We start from the raw sequence: 23169 nt of genomic DNA on the forward strand, positions 1-23169 counted from the left end.
TAGAACCTTGTAACAAATATGCATATTCAAGCAAAACAAAAACCTCATACTGGCCATCTATCAAAATGTACATCTCATTTTGCATATTAGTTCAGGAGTTGGATAGTATTATGTATTATTGGTCTCTGAGCTCATAGTTGATCATTGCTTGATCAGAGTTCTTAAGTCTTTCCAAAATTGTTCATTTTTACAATGTTGTTGTTATTGTATAAAATTATTCTCTTGCTCTACTCCTTTTTTCTCTGCATCAGTTCATATAAGTCTTCTCAGGTTTCTCTGAAACCATCTTATTTGTCTTTTCTTCATATATTCCATTATATTCATATTCTCCAATTGATGAACATCTCCTTAACTTCCATTTCTTTGTTACTACAAAAAGAGCTTTAGCCTGTCTTCTCCTTTTTCTCAATCTCTTTCCTTAGTGAGTTCACTCACTCCCATAACTTTAAATATCATTTCTTTGAGTATGTCTGTGAAACATTTCTAATCATAATTTCTTCCTGAAGCTCTGGATGATTTACATTTCTAGGTGTTGGCTGGATAGCTGTAATATTCCAGACATTGCTGTCATAAAAACCTTCACTTCTTGACTTTCCTTTTACTGTTAATGGATGCATTTTCCTAGTAGTTACTTGTATGAAGTTGTCATCTTTGACTTTTTGCACTCCCTCTCCACCTACAACTAAATTTATCAATTCTCTCTCCAAATTTTCTTCTGTCTTTCCCTTACTATTCCCATTCCTACCATCCTAGTTCAGGCCCTCATCTTTTGCCTATTAATTAATTTAAATTTATAAAAATTAAAACTATTTAATATTAGCTTTCTCACTGCTCTTTCCCCTTCCAAGCCATTCCTTCTTCAGCCTATTTGCAATATCCTTGCCAGTTAAGTGGTGCAGTGGATAATGCACTGGGTCTGGGTCAAGAAGACGAGTTCAAAATCATTCTCAAGACACTTTCAAAACAAGTCACTTAACTCTGTTTGCTTCAGTTTCCTCATCAGTGAAATGAGCTAGAGAAGGAAATGACAAACTACTCCAGTATCTTTGTCAAGAAAACCCCAAATGGAGTCACAAAGAGTCAGGGAACACAACTGAAATCACTGAACAGCAACAAAAATTACATGAAAGGACTCTGCTGATTTCAAGATAAAGGAATACAGGAAGTAAATAAATTACCAAAAGCAAATGAGTAGCTAAAATAGAATGGTTTAGGAAGGACCAGAAGGAATCTTTCCTTGGGGCATAAGCTGAAAATTTGCACTGATATGAGTGACCCCATATTAAATCCTTCTAGATGAATCTATAAAAGTAAAAAGTTCCTTTTAGCTGGGTCATCTTTAAAAGCAGGTTGTTTTTTTTTTTTTTTCTACTTTATCACATTTTATTTTTTAAAATTACATGTAAAGATAGTTTTTGTGAGATTTTGAGTTCCAAATTTTTCTCTCTTCTTCCCTCCTCCCCTCCAAGTTAGAAACAATTTTATATAGGCTACACATGTACAATCATGTTAAACATATTTCTGTTAGTCTTGTTGTGAAAGAAAAATCAGAATAAAAGGGGAAATCAAGGAGAAAGAAAAAACCAAAATAGGAGGCTTTGATCTGCATTCAGGTGCCAAAGTTCTTTCTCTGAATGTGGATGGGATTTTCCATTACAAGTCTTTTGGAATTGTCTTGGATCACTATGTTACCGAGAAGTGTATCATAGTTAAAGTGGATCATTTCTATCTTCGTTAGTCTGTCCTATCACCAGTACACATACCTTCTTTTTGTCCTTTCTCTCTCTCTTTGAGCTGGTGCTCAGCACATAAATGAACCTCCACTGGAAGGATAAGCAACTCCTCTGGGATGCTATAGTCATTAAATGAATTCTTCAGGGGATCCTGGGTTCTGGGTAGTTCTTCTGTGATAGAAGGCAATTTCAAACTCTTTGACATCTACGTGAAAATTATGAACAAAACAAAACCCAACATAGTAGGTATTCAAACATTGATGCCTGATACACAGATGATATTATAACTTTCTTTTATATCATTCATGATAATGCTGATCTTTAATCTAAGGCAACTTTGGTAAATGGTGAAAAAACTAAAGGTAAATCTGGGAATTAGGTACTCTACATTCTGACTTTAATCATATCCCTTCACAGTTTGCCTAACTGTATAACTGGAGTAATGAAGATGTCCTGTTTAATTCAGCTCAGGCAGATAGAATAATTTCATGATCTTAGGATACTTTTGAAAGGAAATGGATTTTTTTCTTTCACTTGTAGATGAAGTAACTGAAACAAAGTGGGATTCAACAACCAGCCAGGTTGCTTAGATGAAGAATTTTAAGTAGAACCCAGATTTTCGAGCCTATTTTCTAGGCAACTATCTCTTCCCCATTCTTTCAGAGTTTAGACCAACATCCCTGTTGCCAGGGTGTCCAGGTTTTTCTGTTTCTCTAATATGAACATAGCTGAAAAAAAAAACCCAAATCCTGAGTGTCAGAATCAGTCACAGACTTGGCCCAGATTTCTTCTGTTTAAAAAAATATGTGGAATAGAGATAGTAATAAAAACTTCTGTTTTCAATTATTCAGAAGTTACTGAAAAATTTCTCCTTTTTGGTTTGCTATTTTTGACATATGGTCTCTGCTCTCAGAAATGTTTTAATGCAAGGTTTCAGGGAGCTCAGTTTCACAGGAGGAAAATTATATACTTTTTTTTTCATTCTCAAAAAAAAGGGAAAAGCGGGTTGGGGGGGTGGTGGTGGAAGAAATACAACCCACAAATGTGTGCTAGTTTCTAGTGAAGCTAAATTTGAACAAGGAAGGTAATTCAACCTACAATGTGTAAGGTAGTATTTATCACCGTGAAACATTAAGAAAATTATTAGCTCAGCACAGGTATATAAGTTCTTTATACTTTTGGAGATACTGACTACACAGGTGCTCACTGGCCACCAATTGCAATCATGGAGTGCAGATCAGGGGTAATTTCTTTGACAAAGTATGCATTTAGAACTCCAAGTAGAAATCAAAACCATTCTCTTGAACTGTGGGTGGTTTTGTGTGACAGTCCATCCCAGTCTTAACTTCTTCATCCCAATTAAAACATGCAGAATTTGTAGTTTTAATATTGAATAAGAGAACTTTCATTCCATAAATCTTGGCAATAGAAAGAAGGGGGCTATTTCTCTTCCTCTTACTTAATGACTTCTTTCTATGGTTTGGTTCAGAGGATCAAGAGCTGAAAAGACCCTTGGAGATCATCTAGTCTAATTGCCTCATTTTACAGAAGAAAAAACTGATCCCTGGAGAGCTGGAAGTGATTTGCTTCGGGTCACAGAACCAGATTTTAGAGTCACATTCTCAGATTCCAAAGTCAATGCTTCATTCTTCCTATTTCACTAGACTACATTGACATATTTATCCCCATTTTTCAAATGAATAAACTGAAGGTCAGAGAGATTTGTTCGTGGATACATGTCCAAATCTACTGTGAAGTCCAATTGTACAAGCTGCTCTGGATAGGCCCCAGGCTGGGGGTAGAGGGGCAGGAGTCAGCATTGGGGGAATGTATCCAGTTTGTGGTGTTTCCTTATTCAGTTTGGATGTAGCTGTTGGGGCCACTTCAGACTGAAACAAATTCCCACCCCATCCCCTCCAAATCAATCAAAACTGAAATAGAATCTTAGGATAGGGTCAGACCTGAAGCTGATCCATCATTCAGAAAGAGAAAGCTGGGCAGCAGCGGGTGAACCAATATTTGGCCCATAGATTATCTGCTTTTCTTTCCCAGTTCTCTTCATTGGACAAGAAACATATGTCCTCAGGTTTTGGAAAGTGATCCCAAGTTGAGCTCAAAACTACTCCATTTTTAAGTTTCCCAGGATTTACTGGAGACCTCAGATTTGACAAAGGTCAATTTTTATAAGCTCAAGTTCCTATGTGGATAACATATCTCCCCATTCCTTCCTTAGCCCCCAAAATAACCCTCTACTTTCCCTCTTGATCTCTAACTTTCCCTAACGTCCTTCTAGTCCCTTTGAAAAGATATTTTATTGCTGTTACTAAGATGACAGGTGTATCATATACTTTAAATGTCTTCATCTATAGAACAAGGAAAATAATAGCACCTACCTCCAAGATTTGTGGTGAGGCTCAAATGAGATGAAAATATTATATAAATATTGGCTATTTTAGGGATAGATTGAAAGTTAGTTTAATTTTCGTTAGTCTTACTATTTGTCAAGTTATTTATTTCTTCCATGGAAGTCCTTCACTGATGTGTTATTGTGGTACAAAAGTGGGTTATTCTGGGCTATCACTAGAATAATTAGGCTACCAACTGAGTAGGCTCATTACAAAAGGATGACTACTGGGTGATGAATTTGGGGAAATTATCAAGAATTTTTGAAACTGCCAAGAATCCATTTCCACTAAATGGTGAATTAAATATTTTGGTTGTTTTTTAGTCATATTTGGTTCTTCATGATCCATTTGGATTTTTTTTGGGGGGGGCAAAGATACTAGAATGATTTTCCATTTCCTTCTCCAACCCATTTGAAGATGAAGAAACTAAGGCAAACAGGATTAAGTGACTTGCCCAGGATCACACAGCTACTAAGTGTCTAATTTGTGTATTTGATTTGACTAAGTGTATTTGATTTGAAGTATGGAAGAGTGTTCCTGGTTCCATACCTGGCTCTTTATCCACTGCATCACTTAACTGTTCTGAATTAAATATTAAAAGAGACTAATTCTTTCTCTATTGAGACCAGTACCTTAGGGTTAGATGATCCCAGATTTATAAGAAACTTAAGAGTCCAAGGCTCTATTTTACAGATAAGGAAACTGAGACAGAGATAGGTAAAGGGGCTAGCCCAAAGGCAGGTTGCAGGTAACAAAAGTGGGATATGAATGCAAGCTCTCTGATTCCAAAGCAGGGATTATTTAGATTGTACCACACTATTACAATGGATAGAGTGGTCCTCTAGAGTCAGGAAAACCTGGATTCACTAGCTCTGTGACCTTGCATAAGTTAAATACCATCTCTGAACTTCAGCTTCATCATTCACAAAATGACATCTGTGGACTAAATGGTTTCCAAATTCTCTTCAAGCTCTAAATCTATGATCTTATGGAAAAAAATAATACTCACTGAGCCCAGATTAATTTTATTTAAACAAACCTTTTTTTTCTTTACTTTTTTAGGTGTACTTGGCTCTGAGTTCACAGTGGATTGAACAGGTGGTAAAAAACATTTTTCACTTGGAGGTTCTAGAAACATTTGATGTCTGCTTTTGGAGGTCTTCACATTCCCTTGTGAAGAAATAAAAGAAGATTAACTCAATCGAAAAACATTAAATACTTGCTATGTGCAAAGCAGGTACACCTTGCTCTGGGATATAACAAAATCAAGATATGTTCCTTGGCCCCATGGAGTAAGCAGTAGCAGGGGAGAGAAGACAGGTATACAAATATCTACCTATAATAAAAAAAAGAAATATGGAAGGTCAAATAGGGAGGTACAAAGGAAAGAGAGATTATTTTCAACTAAGAAGGGACAAGGGTAAATCACAGATGAAAACCTGTTTGGAACAGATGGTAGAATGAAAGGTAGATATGTTAATTTCCTTTTCTCTAAAAGAAAGATAGAGGGTGATGTTGCAGACATCAGGAAAGCTCAGGTCATCATTCTTGAACCTACATTGGTTGAGAGAAATGCTGGAATGGATGGTTAGGAATGGGATGCTCACCTAAAAATGACTTATTACTAATAAATAAAAAACTATAATTATAATTTAAATTTTCATATTAAACAAAACAGAATTATTATTAAATAATAGATAAGTCAATGAATTTATTATTTAATTTGATAAGTATTAATATTTATAATTGATAATAAAAATGGGCATTTATGTATTGCTTTGAAGTTTATAAAACACTTAACAATTGAGATTGATTTCAGTAGTAACTACCAGTCAAGTAGAGATTATAGGTAGCATTGCCCCCATTTGGCAGATGAGAAAACTGAGGCTAAGAGTTTTTAAATGACTTGTCCAAATTCACATAGCTAGATCAATGTCCAAATTGAGACTTTTATCTAGTCTTTCTAGACGTCCAATACCATATCTTCACTGGATCATGTTTGCCTCTTAACTAGCTAGAATTCCCTTGCCCTCTCTCTCAGTTTTCCTCTGTCCAGGATTTCTACTTTTACCCTATTTCCAAGGTAATAGGGGTCAAAACAAAGTATTATGTTCTATATTTCTCAGAATTTTCAGAGCGGATTCACATTGACCTAGAGACAGGGGCCATGAGCTTCTTACCACTGAGGTATGTCTTCCTGTCTGGGAAGTTGCCTCCATAGAATGTGCTATGGGATCTTCCACTCAGAACCTGAGAAGTTTCAGTGTCATCAAACACAGAGTCAGTCCCCAAAGGCGAGTGGGACTTTCCATGTTGTTTCTGGTTCGTTTTTAAAGCTTGTGTTCCTTGCTGTTCCTCCATCCACGTGTCCTGGAAAATAGCAGACAATCATAATTATAAACATACTTTCATGAAGGTCTTGAAAAGTTTCCTTTTGGCACTAGACTTTTGTTACTTGATTAGTGGAATTAAGGATCACATATACCCCTCTTGATTATGTTTGAGGCAGACACAGGGTTGTGAAGGAGATCCTTTCGGTCAAATTTTCTTTTCTGTTGCTATTTACCACAATCAAAAGCATTTGTTCAGCATCAATTAATAACTATGACAGACCAAAAGATTTAAACAGATATGGTTCCTGTTGTTTATTATTTAAAGCTAAATTATCCTGGTAATAATTATTTCAGCCATTTCTTTCAGCATATCCTAATTTTAACTTTATATGTGACTGGGGGGAGCTCATTTAACCTCTCAAAATCTTTGACAGCTCTCTAAAACTGGTCCCTTGCAGATTGCAATTCATGATCTTATGAACATATAAATATCCTAAGAGATGTTTTTTCAGATCTTCATCACCTTTTCAATAGTGCGAGCTTCCTATTTACACTCTCCTATCTCAAATCTCTCCCTTCTTCAGCCCAGCCTACAAATTCCTGTCAAAGTGATTTTCCTCAAGCATATAACATATTCCTCAATTCCATTAATTGTAGTGGTTTCCACTTGCTTCTAGGATAAAATATAAACTTCTTTCTTTAACGTTTAAAACCCTGCATAATCAGGTTTCCAATTATCTTTCCAGCAAGACTAGACATTACTTTCTCTCATACTTTGTGATCTAGTGAAACTGGTCTTTCCTTCATACCTGACACCCCATCTCCCATCTCCAGCTTTTTGCGTTAACCATCCTTTATGCCTGGAAGGTGGTCTTTCCTCACATTCACCTTTAAGATGCAATGTAAGTATCATTTTTGTTGTTATTGTACTTTTCCCCAATCCTTTCAACTGCTAGCTTTCCTTCCAAACCATATTGTATTTATTTGTGTATTTTGACTTTATATTTATACTATATGTATTTTATATGGTCTGTCTCCCCTATTTAGTATCCCACCAGCAGAGATTATTTGAGTCTTGTTTTCTGAGCACTTAGCACAGTGGATAACACATAGTAAGTGCCTGTAGATTGATTTTCATCCAGAAAAAAGTCATAGGATTATTGCTATAGGGAGCACACTTGCCATATAGCCAATCCCTCTCTCCACTTTTTATATATGAGGAAATTGAGACTTGGAGAGCCTGAATGGCTTGTCTAGCCAAGGTCACACGAATGAATGAGCATCATTGGTGAGATTCAGACTTAGGTCCTCTGACTCATGGTATTTTCCACCATAACACAATTCTTCCTTAATTGTAGACTATTGTAAAATTTACATTTTCCCATAGTTATCTGTTTTCCCACACTATGTTCAGGGACAAAATGCTCAAAAACCCCAAAGAACTTCTAATTAGGAAGAACAGTATTTAATCAGAAGACAAAAGGAACCCTACAGGATAGGTTATGGGAGATTAAAAGTAATACCTCCATAAGGGCTTCATCATTCGGCTGAGTAGCTCTCCCTGGAGGCTTCTGTCTCAGCGGTGGTAGTGGAACCTTTTCCTCCCAGTGTTTCTCAACTCTGGAATCTTCCTTTTCCACATCACTATTCCCAGATTCCTCACTATCAAGGTCACTTCCATCTGTAAGACAAACAGTGGATCAGTACTGAAACACAAAAAGTTGGCATGGTGATGGCTGCTGAGCAAAGCAGGTTTCCCAGAACTGCCAGCCTATTGCTTCTCTTAGTTCCAGAACTGGCAGTCCATCATTTTTCCAAGTCCACATCCTCGCTTTAGAGGCTCTCCTCCACTATGCCTTTGCCTCCATCTCTCTCCATTTTTCTTATCGGCATCAAAAGGTTGTGGAAACGAATGTACTTTATAAACCTTAAAGCATTTAATAAACATGAATTATTTCTTCTTCTTCTTCATTATTATTATCATTATTTCATCAACCATCCCATAGAATGTGAGAGCTAGATATAGATCACCTAGTTTAACCCTTCGTTTTGCAGATGGAGAAACTGAGCACCAGAGCACTTAAGATTTGCTCAGGATCACTCAAGTGTTAAGCAGGAAAACTGATCCTGTGACACCACGGCCAATATTTTCCCCCTCAAGATTCCATAGTGCTTCTCTCATATTAAACAATCAGTCCATAAAAGGTTATTAAGTACCTGCCATGTGCCCTGCACAATTAATTTTAGTTTTACTATGCAATTAATGAACTATAATTAATTATTAATTATTAATTACTATACTATTAGTTTGCCTCAGTTTCCTCATCTATAAAAATGAGCTGGAGAAGGAAATGGCAAACCACTCTAGTATCTTTGTCAAGAAATTCCCAAATGAAATCAGGAAGAGTCAGACATGACAGAAAAATGAATTAAAATAATATTCATTAATTACTATTACTATTCATTACTATTCTATACTAATAACCCTATATTATAATAACACTATTCATTAATCACTATTACCAATAGTTTAACAAAGAAGGAAAACCAAGTCTGGAGAATGAGCAGGGACCTATTTGATATGATGCAAAAAGTTAGCAACACTTAGTTCTTATGCTTTTTTCTACAGAATGAAAGTCAAGCCTTCTCCAGAGTTAGTGACAGCTTAATTTGATATAAGCTATTACATGGGTTGACTGTTACTATTGGGGAGGGGGGCTTGCTAATAATAATAGTTAGTATTAGCAATTTACCAATATTATTTCCTTTAATTCTTATAATCACCCTGGTGATGTATTCAGAGGACTTTATATATAAGCTACTACTTGGGCTGACTGTTATTATTTGGGGAGGGAAGGCTTGCTAATAATAATAGTTAGCATTAGCAATTAACCAATATTGTTTCCTTCAATCCTCATAATCACCCTGGTGATGTATTCAAAGGACCGGGTATGATCAAATTAATTCAGATCAGTGTGGAGGTTTAGGTCCATTTAAGGACAGGCCAGATGGGGGGTCCTGAAACCCATATTTCCAGAGTCATTTCAGATGAAATAAAAGTAGATGCTCTTATTATCCCCAGTTTAGAGTTGAGCAAACTGAGGTTAACAAGTTTAGTGGCTTGCTGAAGATTACATGTTTATTAAGTGTCTGAGGCTGGATTTGAACTCCCATTCTCTTGATTCCAGACCCTGTACCACCTAGCCATCATTATGTGGCCACTATTTATGACATAGTTAAAAATTCTGCATTTGGAGGCAGAAAGGATGGATTTAAATCCCTATTTTGGCATTAGCTACCTCTGCAACTTTGAGCAGGACATATCCTTTAACTGGCTCTCAGTTTCTTTATCTGTAAAATTCAAGGATTATGTTAGATGATCTCCCAGTTCCCTTCTGGCTCTCAACCCTAGAATCTTTTGAACTGCATGGAATCTCTGAATTACCCTGTTAACTTTTTTTTTTTTTATCTGTGAAACACACAGGAAGTTTCTGAATCAACAGATGAGTAGAGCACAGTTAACAAATCTTTCAACAGTGGTTTAAAGGGTCCTGAAGCGATTTTCATCACTTACTCAAGGTAGATTTATAGATGAAATAATCTGGCAAACCTGCTTCTGTCGGAGCCAGTCTGTAGCAACACCTCCACTCACAGGGGCAGATCCTTAAAACAATGTGGGGGTTGTCTTCAGATCTGGGGCCTTCCTGGACTAGTTGATCTGATTTTCTGATGACTTCTCTCTCTTTTCCCCATGTCACTCTGCCTCCTCCTCCTCCAAGCCCTCTCCGCTTTGTCTGTTCTCATCCCCATCGGGCAGCCTGGATTCCATCAGTACGGGTCAAGTATCTGTTTGTCAATTGTCCTATTCCCACCCTTGCCCAGCTCCCACTTTAAAAGCCCAGTTGGCTTGCTGCTAAACACCACAGACACGGTTAATTTAAGCTCCCTGTTAAATCTGACAGAGTCTGGGGCATTCTCAATTGCTTCACTCCCAATTCTCTGGTCATCTCCCTTTGCAGATCAGAGAAACTTCCCTTCTGGAATACTGACTAGTGACTGTTGGTCCTGAATGATTAAGAAAAAAAAATATAGTCCTGCTTCATTTCACTCCTGATTCTCTGACCATCTCCTCTGTGAATTTTATGAGGACTTTCCCCATCCTCCAAACTGGTTCTGCAATCATGATTAAATCAACTCTGTCATTTTTCCTGCATGATGTGTTGGGGGTATATCAGTCTGCTCCCCTAGGATACCACTTACCTTTCCAGACCAAAGTGTTTTTCTCCTTGTCTACTGTGCCCTTTTTGTGTTTGACTCCTCCCATAAGAATTTAAGCTCCTTATACTTCTAGTACTTAGCACAGTGCTTGGCACATCGTACTTAATAAATGCTTTTCCATTTTATTTTCCATATTTATTATAAATAAATATTCCATATTTATAGTCTGAAAGGACTCTGGAAATATGGCCTGTTTTAACAGTTAGATAAGTCATAATAAATCCTCTGTGTTTAGGATTAATATGATGGGATAGTTTATTGTGTGTTTCTTTCTTTAAAAATGTCAATGGACCATTGGGATACCCTGTGAATCTATAGAAATAGCCAATCTGGAAAGATGGGTTTCAGGATCCTATCTGGCCTGCCCTAGAATGGACTTAAACCTCCACAATGATCTCTGAATTAACCTTGTCATTCTTGGTCCTCTGAATACATAACCAGGCAGTGAGCCAGATCTCCCAGAGCTTTCCTAGGTGAAAAACTTGGACCCAAACTATTCTGTTTTGAACACAGAGAGGAGGTAGAATGATGGCCAAATGACCCCTCACCTCATTCAATTTTCTTCCAGGTGAGGTCAGAGAGAGAGTTTTGACCAAGGGCAGAATGCTACAGATGTGTCTGAATAAATAGCTCAATCTGTCTGTGGGGGAAACCTGGATTTTTCTGAGTAAATATCACCACCTGCTTCATTTGCTTGTGTTTCATTGCAAAAGATGATCCAGGAAGTTGAAAACAAAAGACAAAGACTTGCATCACTACATTACAAAAAAAAGGATCCAAAAAAATGTCTTCGAGATAGCAGGGGAAGGAGAGAGGTAAACTTGGGTGAGCTTCCACTGAGGTAAAAACCGCTTTTTGGCTCATGGGGCTCTGAGCCTTCCAATTAAGCAGAAGTAATGTGTTGGAGCAGATAAACTGGAGGCTGGGATTGAGTATAACTCTTCCTCCTTCTTGGTCTTTTCATTCCTGTTGGCCTATTCTAACAGTTAGACAAGTCATAATAACTCCTCTGTGTTTAGGATTAATATGAGGGGATAGTTTATTGTGTGTTTCTTCCTTAAAGAATGGCAATGGACCACTGGGTTGCTCCGTGAATCTATAGAAATAGCCAATGAGATTGTTATAGCAGAAGGCAGAAAACTATGTAAAGAAAAGTTAAGAATGAAAGAACAAAAGACTTTTCCTGTTCATGAAAAGATAAGGTTAATTAGTTACCACATTGTGTTCTCATTTGAAATAGTAGCATTTTATGTGCTAAATATATAAAAAGAGAGAATATGTATAGACATACATACACACACATACACATACATTATATATGCATATATATTATATATGTGCTATTTATATATATATATAATAATTTAAAAAAAAAACTATCTCCTACTGAAATTTCTTACAAATGAATTCCTCACTGGATTCTCAGAAATTCAAGACAGAGTTCCAAGGAGCTAGCTGGTCAGTAGAAATTAAGTTATGTACTAGATCAGAGGTGTCAAATATGTGGCCTATGACTAGGCAGACATCCCTAACCCCCTACCAGATTAAGATATAATTGGGAAATACTTAATAAGATAAATAAAAATATGATAAAACACAAATAGCTCTACATTTTAAAACTAAGACAGCATATGACCAGCAGAGATCCTCATGTATAGACGAATAGTCCTATTTCTATCTGAGGTTGACCCCACTGATTTGAGATCACAGAATCTCAGAAATGGAAGGACTATTGGTATGTGGGAACCAGTTGGAGGACTAGCTTTTGAGAACTAAAAGTTAAATTTTCAGTGTGAGTATTTACACTTCAGAAATCAAGCAAATGTTACAAGTCAGGGCTTAATATATTATTTTGTTAATTTTTCTAGGCTTAGAAAGTGATGGAGAAAATCTTCATAATGCCAATTAAACTTAAAAGTGTGTCCTGTGAAAAGAAGAACATTTTTCCCGCCACAGGACTGGATGGCATTCTGAGGATTATCTAGCTCAACCCATCCTGGTCCTAAAATTCCCTCTGTGAAATTCCTAACAAGCCTCTACTTGATGACCTCCACTAAAAAGAAATTCTTTACCTTTCAAAGCAGCCTATTCTATTTTAGGACATTTGTTAGCTGTGTCACACTAAGCAAGATACATCACCCCATCTGCCTCAGTTTCCTCATCTGTCAAATGAGCTGCAGAAGGAAATGACAACCCATTCTAATATCTTTGCCAAGAAAACTCCACATGGGGTCATGAAGAGTTGTACATGACTGAAAAGACTGAATAATAAAGAATAGTTAGGAAGATTTTTCTACAGTGATCTCTAATTTGCCTCTTTGCAATTTCCTCCATTATTTTTTGTTTTGTTTTCATGGGTAAGCAAGACAATTCTAATCTTTTTTCTCAGCAGTACTTGAAGATGGCTACCATATCTTCTATTCTCCAGATTAAACATTCCCAGTTCTTTTCAAATAATCTTCATTTGTGTAGTGTCTTCTCATCATCGCAATCACCCTCCTGTGGATGTACTTCATCTTACAGGCCCTTCCTAAAATGGAGCACCCAGAAATGGGTTCTCCAGATATTACCTAACCAATTGATCTGTTTTGTTTCAAAGATTTTTTCTAAACCTATGATTCTAGGCTTTCTTTGTGAAATGACATAGGCCAGCATGTCTATAAATAGGCACTATTAATTGCAAAAACCACAGTTTCTTATCTAGTCTGATTTTCTCCACTAACAATTGCCAGTTTTGTGGTAGATCATGGGCAACTCATGGTGACCAGTAGGAACTAATCTCCATCATCCTTTTGACAATGTCCCCTCCATTCATCCCTGCTTTGACATCTCAGAAAATCTTAATGACAAATGGGTAGTGAGCTTTTTCTCTTAAAAGTTTATGGAATGAGCAAATTAAATGCTCTTTTCCAATTTTATACTTAAAATTCTCCCTTCCAAAATTTCCCACAACTAATGCTTATTTTTATCTTTATGATACTCTAGACTCTTTCATTCTTTGTCTCCAGAGATACTATTATCCTTCCCTTATAGTTTCTTCCTCCTTCATATAGAGAGCTTCTAGGTTTCACCCTTGATTTATTTTTTCCATCAAAGTCACTTCCCAATAATAATTTCTGACACATTCAATACATCATTCTGCCGTACCATAAGTGGAAAAGTTATAGATTGTTAGAGACAAGAACATCAGAGGTTGTTAGTTTCACAAATGAGTAAATTCAGGTCCCAGGTCTTTAGGCATTATTTTTGGGAAATGCCATTAGAAAGAATGAAGGGCCCAAATATTTTTTGAAAAAACTAACCCCAAGTTCACCACAAACCTTCATCAGCCAGTTGTTTTTTCTGAATCCAGAAAGGAGAGACTGAAGGGTAAACAGGCAGGAGATGGTATTTTGATGGTACAGCTGAGAGATCTTGTTGCCTTCTGATGTGATTTGGCAAGTAAAGATGGTTGTCCTGGAACAACCTAGGGTCCCTGATATACCCTGAAATAATGGAGCATATCAGTTATCTGGCTGGGTGGGTAGGAGGGATGACCAGAGGATTCCTGATCAGTTTGAGCAGTTCCTCAGTTTGTGAAAAATCTAGAACCTACAAAGGATATGAACAATTTTCAGATGAAATTAAAACCATTTCTAGTCATATGAAAAAATGCTCTAAATCACTATTGATTAGAGAAATGCAAATTAAGACAACTTTAAGATACCACTACACATCTCTCAGTTTGGCTAAGATGACAGGAAAAGATAATGATAAATGTTAGAGAGGATGTGGGAAAACTGGGACTGATGGAATTATGAACTGATCCAATCATTCTGGGGAGCAATTTGGAACTGTAACCAAAAGGCTATTAAAATGTACATGCCCTTTGATCCAACAGTCTTTCTAATGGGTCTATAACCAAAGAGATCATAAAAAAGGGAAAAGAACTCCCATGTACAAAAATGTGGGTAGCAGCCCTTTTTGTAGTGGGAAGGAACTGGAAACTGAGTGGATGCCCATCAACTGGGGGATGGCTGAATCAGTTATGTTATATGAATGTAATGGAATATTATTGTTCTATAAGAAATGGTCATCAGGATGATTTCAGAAAGGCCTGGAGAGACTTACATGAACTGATACTAAGTAAAGCGAGTAGAACCAAGAACAAGATCATGTGATAATCAACTGTGGTGAATTTGGTTCTTTTCAACAATGAAAGATTCAGGCCAATTCAAATGGTCTTGTGATAGAAAGAGCCATCTGTACCCAGAAAGAGGACTATGGGAGCGAATGTGGATTATAACAAAGCATTTCCACCTTTTTTGTTATTGTTTGCTTGTTTTTTTCCTCATCCCCTCCCCTTTTGATCTATTTTTCTTGTGTAACATGATAAATATGGAAAGATGTTTAGAAGAATTGCACATGTTTAACATATATTGAATTATTTGCTGTCTAGGGGAGATGAGAGTGAGGGGGAAAAGGGAGAAAAATTTGGAACACAAGGTTTTGCAAGGCTGAATGTTGAAAACTATCTTTGTATGTATTTTGAAAATAAAACATTATTATTTTAAAAAAGGAAAAAAAATATGGACCCAAAGTCCCTAGGATCCTGGTAAACTACAAAAACAGTGAAGGCCTAATGGGAAAAGAGATTGCTTTTTTAGCAAACTGAAACTATCTTTGTCTTCTACAGGAGATTCTAGACCTGTGGTCTCACTCTCAAATAAAAACACCGGCAGGTTAGCAAATTGACTTAGAAAACGACATATTAACATTATCTGTGAATATTAAAAGATATGAAGATTAAATAGATCCAGTTACCAAGAACCCAGAGCCTGGAACTTAAATTTAACCCACCCCATGGTTGTATCCCTTTACTTCTAGTTACCACTTCTTGAGAAGGCAGTCATCCTCTTTTCACTTAAAAACCTACAAGGTGAGAGAAAAGTTATTCTCCAGGTGATTTTTGAGCACTGGAAGGAAGTTGTATGGTTAATGATGAGGTAAGTTGGTAAAGTATGACCTTGACTGCTTGTCAACAGTTTGTACCAAAGGAAGGAAAGGATAAAGCCCCCCTATTCTCACAGCAAACAACCTATATCTGCTCCCTCCTAATAACCTCTTCATGTATTTTTTCATTCATACATTCATTTACCATAATGAGAGTGAGACTTCTTTCAGGGTTTCTATTTCACTTTGGAGCTATTTCCACTAGGGAATTGTCAACCTGTATAGCAAAGATCTTCATCATTTTCTTGTGGGGAGACTTGGGTGGAGAAAAGCCACTTCTTACTTACTTGAAGCTTTGAGATGACCCCAATGCAAGGGGAGAGGCTGCTCTTAAGGAAGTGTCCTCCTAGTGGATTGGGAGAAATAATGGGCAATATACAGCCCAGCGGTATGGTGGAACTGAATGGGGGACAATGAACCCAAAGATTTATTGGGAGAGGTGGTAGATTTTGCTCTGCTGGTTGGGAACCTCTGAGTTAAAGCAAAATTGACACCATCCTTTAGATAGGAGTAGTGATTTTGTTACCTAAGCCTTCTGGGATATATAGAATTAGACATGGAAGGAACTATAGAAATTGGCTAAGGAGACTTGATCATTTTCTAATGAGAAAGTTGAAATCTAGAGGAATTCAATGATATTCCACATTTAAGTGGAAGAGCTAAGATTTGAACCCAGGTCCTCCAACTCCATTTATGCTTCAGTGGAATATTAGGGACAGGAGTCAGGAAACCTCATCTTTCTGAGTTCAAATTTGACCTCAGACTGGCTGTGTGATCCTGGGCAAATCACTTAATCTTGGATGCCTTATTTTCATCACCTGTAAAAATAATCTGGAGAAAAAAATGACAAATCACTCTAGTATCTTTGCCAAGAAAACCCCAAATGGAACAAAAAAGACTGAGTCCCAACAACAACACTGGGACATTTAAGTTAGATTTACCTACACTCTGCCCTTACTCACCAATCTCATCACTGACCTGAACATTGGAGCTTGTACAAAGTGCCCGGAGTCCAATTTTTAAAGAGGCTGAGGAAGTACCTCTTGGCTGAATAGCCCGGACGGATCTGTTGTTCAGTCTGGCTATGCGACTTACTTAGGAAATGTAAGTATGGTTGCCAACCTTGGTCCTTCTGATCCTTCTGCAGGAATAACAGACAAGAGACAAACTCATTTGTTAGGGGCTGAGAGGCCTCATGCAGCTGATACAGTTGGGTTCACAGATCCCTCATCAATAATCTTGGGAAACTCCCTAAAGGTGCCTGAAGACAACAAGAGAGCACATCTCAGCCAACAAATACAAAAGCTGAGAAACTGCAGGATGAAGTTCTTAAAGGCCCCAACAGATTTGGAGTTGGAGGGAGTCAGGAAAGAATGACAAACACCAGATCTTGAGTTAAGATAGAACATCAGAGAGTGATAAAAACTCCTTAGAAGAAAATACATGACTTAACACACTCTGGAAATTATTTCTGAAATATAAAAGGAAGTCTTTGATAATCCAACTCATATACCTCACTCCTATAAATTAAGTGGATTATCAAATATATATAAGTATATCTCTATATAAATGTATATCAAGTATATTAAATACAATTATCAAATTAACTTGATAAATATAAATATTTTTCAGTTTTTTTCTTTGGGGCTGTATCTTCTTTCACATGATGAACATAGAAATGCTTTACATGATCGCACATATACAGCCTATATCAAATTGCTTATCATCTTAAGTAGGGAAGAGGTGAGAAAGGGAGGGGAAAAGTTTGAGACTCAACATTTTTAAAAAATGAATTTTTTGCAAATTAATACAACTCTGAGATACCACTATACACCTCTCAGATTGGCTAAGATGACAGGAAAAGATAATGATGAATGTTGGAGGGGATGCAGGAAAACTGGGACATTGATGCATTGTTGGTGAATGAATCTAGCCATTCTGGAGAGCAATTTGGAACTATGCTCAAAAGGTTATCAAACTGTGCATACCCTTTGACCCTGCAGTGTTACTACTGGGCTTATATCCCAAAGAGATCTTAAAGAAGGGAAAGGGACCTGTATGTGCATGAATGTTTGTGGCAGCCCTTTTTATAGTGGCTAGAAACTGGAAAATGAGTGGATGCTCATCAATTGGAGAATGGCTGAATAAATTGTGGTATATGAATGTTATGGAATATTATTGTTCTGTAAGAAATGACCAGCAGGATGATTTCAGAGAGGCCTGGAGAGACTTACATGAACTGATGCTAAAGAAAGTGAGCAGAACTAGGAGATCATTATACATAGCAACAACAAGACTATATGATGATCAATTCTGATAGATGTGGCTCTCTTCAACAATGAGATGATTCAAACCAGTTCCAATTGTCCAGTAATAAAGAGAGCCATCTACACCCAGAGAGAGGACTATGGGAACTGAGTGTGGACCACAACATAGTATTTTCACTCTTTCTATTAGTGTTTGCTTCCATTTTTGTTTTCCTTTTCAGGTTTGTTTTTTCCTTTCTAGATCTGATTTTTCTTGTCCCTAAAGATAACTGTATAAATACATACATACATACATACACACACACACATATAGAATGTAACATATAATTTAACATATTTAACATGTATTGGATTACTTGCCATCTAGGGGAGGGAGTGGGGGGGAAGGAGGAGAAAATTTGGAATAGTAGGTTTTGCAAGGGTCAATGCTGAAAAAATTACCCAAGCATATGTTTTGTAAATAAAAAGATGTAGTAATAAAAATGAATTTTTAAATTGTTATTCTATTTATTTATTTAGTATTTCCCCTGGTTACATTCAATTCAATTTTTTTTAACATTTATTTTAAAGATTTTTGAGTTCTATGTTCTCTCCCTTATCCCCACCCTTGTGAAATTATGCAAAACATTTCCATAGAAGTTAAGTTGTGAAAGAAAACATTTATCTCTCACCATAATGGATATAAAAACCCTCAAGAAAAATTAAGTTAAAAAGAAAGAGAGAGATAGTGAGAAAAATAGAGAATGCTTCAGTCTGTATTCAGACTCAATCAGTGCTTTTTCTGGATATGGATAGAATTTTTCATCATAAGTCTTTCAGAGTAGGTATAGATGATTGTATTACTAAAAAAATAACAGTCATTTTCAGCTGGTCATCCCAGAATATTGCTATTACTTTGCATACAGTATATTTCATTTTATTCATGGAGCACTTTCCAGATTTTTTTTCCTGAGAGCATCCTGCTCATTATTTCCTAGAGAATAATACTATTCCATCAGAGAAACTTGCTTCAAAATTATTTTTACAATTACTATTGCTAATTGTATTTACCCCCCATTTATTCATTTTCTCCTTTCATCCTGTCCTTCCTCAAGTATTTTGCTACATATCACTCCCTCCCCCAATATGTCCTCTCTTTTATCACCCTTCCCCTCTTCCCCTATCTCATTTCCCTACTATTTTTCTACAGGTAAGATAGATTTCTATACCCCTATTGAGTATGTATGTTATTTCCTTTTTGAGCCAATTCTGATTAGAATAGGGTTCACTCACTCACGCTCTCCTCTCCCTCTTAGGAAGGGAAGTCATCAAAGAAAATGTTAGACAACTCATGACCAAACTCAGATCCAGGAGCAATCTCACCAAAGACCTCCTTCCATGTCGACATTGGACCTTTAATAATTATCTTTGGATTCTACCATTTCTACCATTCTACCATTCTACCATTTCCAAATCTACCAAATCAAACTACCAGCTACCCCGACTTTTTCACAAAAAAAAAAAAACAGTAAGAGAAACTTTGTGAAGGGATTTGCTAAAATCTCTTAAATTTTATTAGTCCAAGCTTTGAACCCAGTATTATAGAGAGAGATCTTGAAATAGCTTCCAACTGGAGGATTGTACCAAAGCTGAGTCTGAGTTCTATGACTTAACCTAATGAAGTAATTTGCCATGGATATAAACCAAGCTGGGAAGGTGAGAGGAGAAAGGTAGTTAGTTGTCTGTTGTTTAGGTGCCAGGCTGGCTTAATTAGATTGTGAAAACTAATGCTGACCTTGGTCTTAATTATGCTGCTTGGTGGAACCAATTCACACCTTGAAACCATAAACCCATTTGTGCTCTGGGGTGGGTGGGAGTAGGGGTGAACAGAAGAAGCTTTCTGCCAGCTTTTAGCCAGACGAGAAACTGTCTGCCATTTAGCTGATGAGAAACTGTCTGCTTGTAGATGTCTTAAGAAGGCATGTGTTTGGCTTCAGGAAAGGTGTTTGTAAAAATGTCCTGATCTGTGGCTACATAATGGAAATAGTCCCTAATGGTAGATTTTTGCCTGAAGGAAGAAGGTGTGAATTTAGGATTGACTTAAGGAAAAAACTACCTCATAATCAGAGTTATCCAAAAGTGGAATGGGATGATAGGATATATTTGGACCCCCCTCCCCATTAAGGGTCTTCATGCAAAGGCAGAAAGAATGCTCCTCAGGTATATGTACATAGTAGAAGGAATTCTTACCCAGGTATGGGCTGGAGTAGAAAGCTTCTGAGATTCCTTCCAACTGTGAATGAGGAACATGGTACTTACAAAGGAGATAAATGGTAGGGTAGGTGTGGATTGAACAAGGCTGGCCCTTTTTGTGTCTATACACAGATGATTGGCAGCCATCTCCATGACATCTGAGAAAGTGGAAGAAAGCACAAAATGCCTGACCACCCATAAGGTCCAGAGAAAGGAATAGTGGGTTCTCCCTGCCAAATCTGTGTAATTTTGAATAAGGTGAAATGTATCTGTGTAATTTTGAATAAGGCACTCTTCTCAAATGAGCTTCAATTTCCTTATCAGCAAGCAAAATCAAGAGCTTGGATTAAACCAGATTCTTAACCTGGGGTTAGTGCAGAGAATGACCATGTGGTCCATGGATAGATTTCAGGGGATTTAGATGGGAAAAAATATTACATTTTATTTTCACTAAATTTTAACTGAAATTTGTTATTTCTTCAACTACGAATGTAGGCAACAAATATTATTTTGAGAATGTATGTTGTCAGTTGACAAGCATTTATGAAACACTAATTACGTGTAAGGCAGTGTGCCAAGCACTGGATTTCCTCAGACTCCCAAAGGGGTCCAGGACACAGAAAATATTAAAGACCCTTCCACTAGATGATATCTAAGCTCCCCAATTTTATGATCTTTGGAAACCTGAAGGGAGCTGTGTAGGCAGGGAGATTCTTCTTGTCTCACAGAAGGACTTTCTCATACTTCATTGCCTATGTCCACATTTACAGAATAATCACTGACATTTCCATAGTACTTTAAAATTTACAGAGTACTTTATGTACATCATGACAACTCTGTGAGATAGGTGCTATGTATTTTATGATCTCTATTTTATAATTGAGAAAACTGAGGTCCAAAGACCACATACAGCTAGCGGGTATCAAAAGCAGGATTTGAACTATATCTTCCTGATTCTAAGAACAATGTCCTATTCACAATATCACTCTGTTTTTCAGGCCATGAAACTCCTCAAACATAGAAAAACTGGTGAAAACTTCTAACATGGAGTTATAGAGGGTGTGGGGATGGACTTGACTTTAGCTTACACATGTCCACAGTGGACCGAGATGCTATCGAATGGGGGAATAGGAGGAAAGGAACAGCAATCAAAGTAACAAGCTTCCAATGCTGGGCTGCACTAGAGAAATGTAATAAAATCAAATTGTGGTGCTGGTGATGGTGGCGATGGTGTGGGGAGATGGAGAAGGGGTTGGTGACATTTAACTAGTTTTGCTCCTGATGTGATAAATGTTAGTTCTGTCTCTGGACTTAGGCATACTTTGGCACAGATTTATCTTCAAAGTGTCATCCATATTACTGAGCTAAAATATGAAAGCTTGGAAGCTCATGTACTTCTCTTCACTGAGATTGTAATTCTTGAAAATGCAAAATATATGTTTTACACTATTATTTGACACACAATACTTAATGCCTTATTATTTGCATCAACTTTCAAGGATATTTAACTTCCTTGGACCTCTGTTTCCTTAATTGTAAAATCAGGGGGTTAGTCATCCATATTACTGAGCTAAATATAAAAGCTTGGATGCTCATTACTTCTCTTCACCGAGATCTAAATTCTTGAAAATGCAAAATATGTGTTTACACTATTATTTGACACACGATACCTAATGCCTTACTATTTGTATCAACTTTCAAGGATATGTAACTTCCTTATACCTCTGTTACCTTAATTGTAAAATCAGGGGGTTAGTCATCCATATTATTGAGTTAAATATGAAAGCCTGGATGCTCATGTACAATGAGATTGTAATTCCTGAAAATGCAAAATAGGTGTTTTATACTATTATTTGACACATGATACCTAATGCCTTACTATTTGTATCAACTTTCAAGGATATTTAACTTTCTTGGACCTCTGTTTCCTTAATTGTAAAATCAGGGGGTTAGTCATCCATATTACTGAGCTAAATATGAAAGCTTGGATGCTCATGTACTTCTCTCCACTGAAATTGTAATTCTTCCAAATGTAAAATATGTGTTGTGCGCTATTATTTGACATGTGACATATAATGTCTTTCTATTTGTATGAACTTTCAAGGTATTTAACTTCCCTGAGCCTTTGTTTCCTTAACTATAAAATAAGGGAGTTAGTCTAGACATCATTTAATGTAACTTCTAGCTTTAAATGTATGATACTAATTAAGAATAAGCCACCAACATAAGTAGAGATAATACATAATATTACATGATACTGGAAGTACATTGGAGAGGTTGAGAACAAATTAAGTTCCCAGGAGGATGAAACCAACCAATCAAGGGAAATCAGGGAAGATTTTGGAAAAGAGACAGCATTTAAGCTAAGTAACTTAACAGGCTTGGCCCGAGACCCTGATCTAGATCTGGTCACTGGACCCTGATGGCTCTGGAGTTAGATGAGGCAGGTGACCTTGCACTGCTTCTCTCACGGAAATCTAATTCACTTGTAAGTCATGACAACCCCTTCTTGATGTCATGGTCCTTTCAAGAATGAAGGACAAACAATAACAATTTAACAGGCAAAGAAATAAAAAGATATTAAGGTAACTCTATGAGTAAAGGTATAGAAACGTGAGAGCACAGGGTTTCTATGAGAAGGAAGGGATCATTGATTAAACACCTACTATGTGCCAGACACTGTGTCAAGCACTTTATACATATTATCTCAGTGTGGGAGAGGTGCTCAGATAGAGCACCAAGTCTAACAAGATCAAGAGAAGGGTTTCTGTAGGAATTGGGGAAATGAATAGTGCTTGAAGAGGATTAATATGAGATAAATTTAAAAATCTGGGCTAGTACCAGATTATAGAGAGCTGAATAATAAGTATTAACGATAACAGATAAAGTGAATTGGCTATGATCTCTAGAAGTCTAAATTGCATGGATG

The 23169-nt window shown here is 36.9% G+C and overlaps 1 protein-coding gene across 5 annotated transcripts in view; it reads right to left on the minus strand.

The window, feature by feature from the left end:
* KIAA2012 (KIAA2012 ortholog) overlaps positions 1–23169 on the minus strand; it is a 152808-nt gene that overhangs the window by 111388 nt on the left and 18251 nt on the right. For 4 of the 5 annotated variants that reach the window (XM_031958315.1, XM_031958316.1, XM_031958314.1 and 1 more), the window contains 6 exons: positions 16720–16882; positions 14070–14234; positions 7995–8152; positions 6319–6508; positions 5178–5308; positions 1764–1938 (listed from right to left, as the gene is read on the minus strand). In XM_031958315.1, the coding sequence (XP_031814175.1) occupies positions 1764–1938; positions 5178–5308; positions 6319–6508; positions 7995–8152; positions 14070–14234; positions 16720–16882 (982 nt within the window). The remainder of the gene's footprint in view (positions 1–1763; positions 1939–5177; positions 5309–6318; positions 6509–7994; positions 8153–14069; positions 14235–16719; positions 16883–23169) is intronic. The other variant, XM_031958317.1, reaches the window with a different exon arrangement.

The sequence above is a fragment of the Sarcophilus harrisii genome, chromosome 3, assembly GCF_902635505.1.
Source record: "Sarcophilus harrisii chromosome 3, mSarHar1.11, whole genome shotgun sequence".
Classification (NCBI taxonomy): domain Eukaryota; kingdom Metazoa; phylum Chordata; class Mammalia; order Dasyuromorphia; family Dasyuridae; genus Sarcophilus; species Sarcophilus harrisii.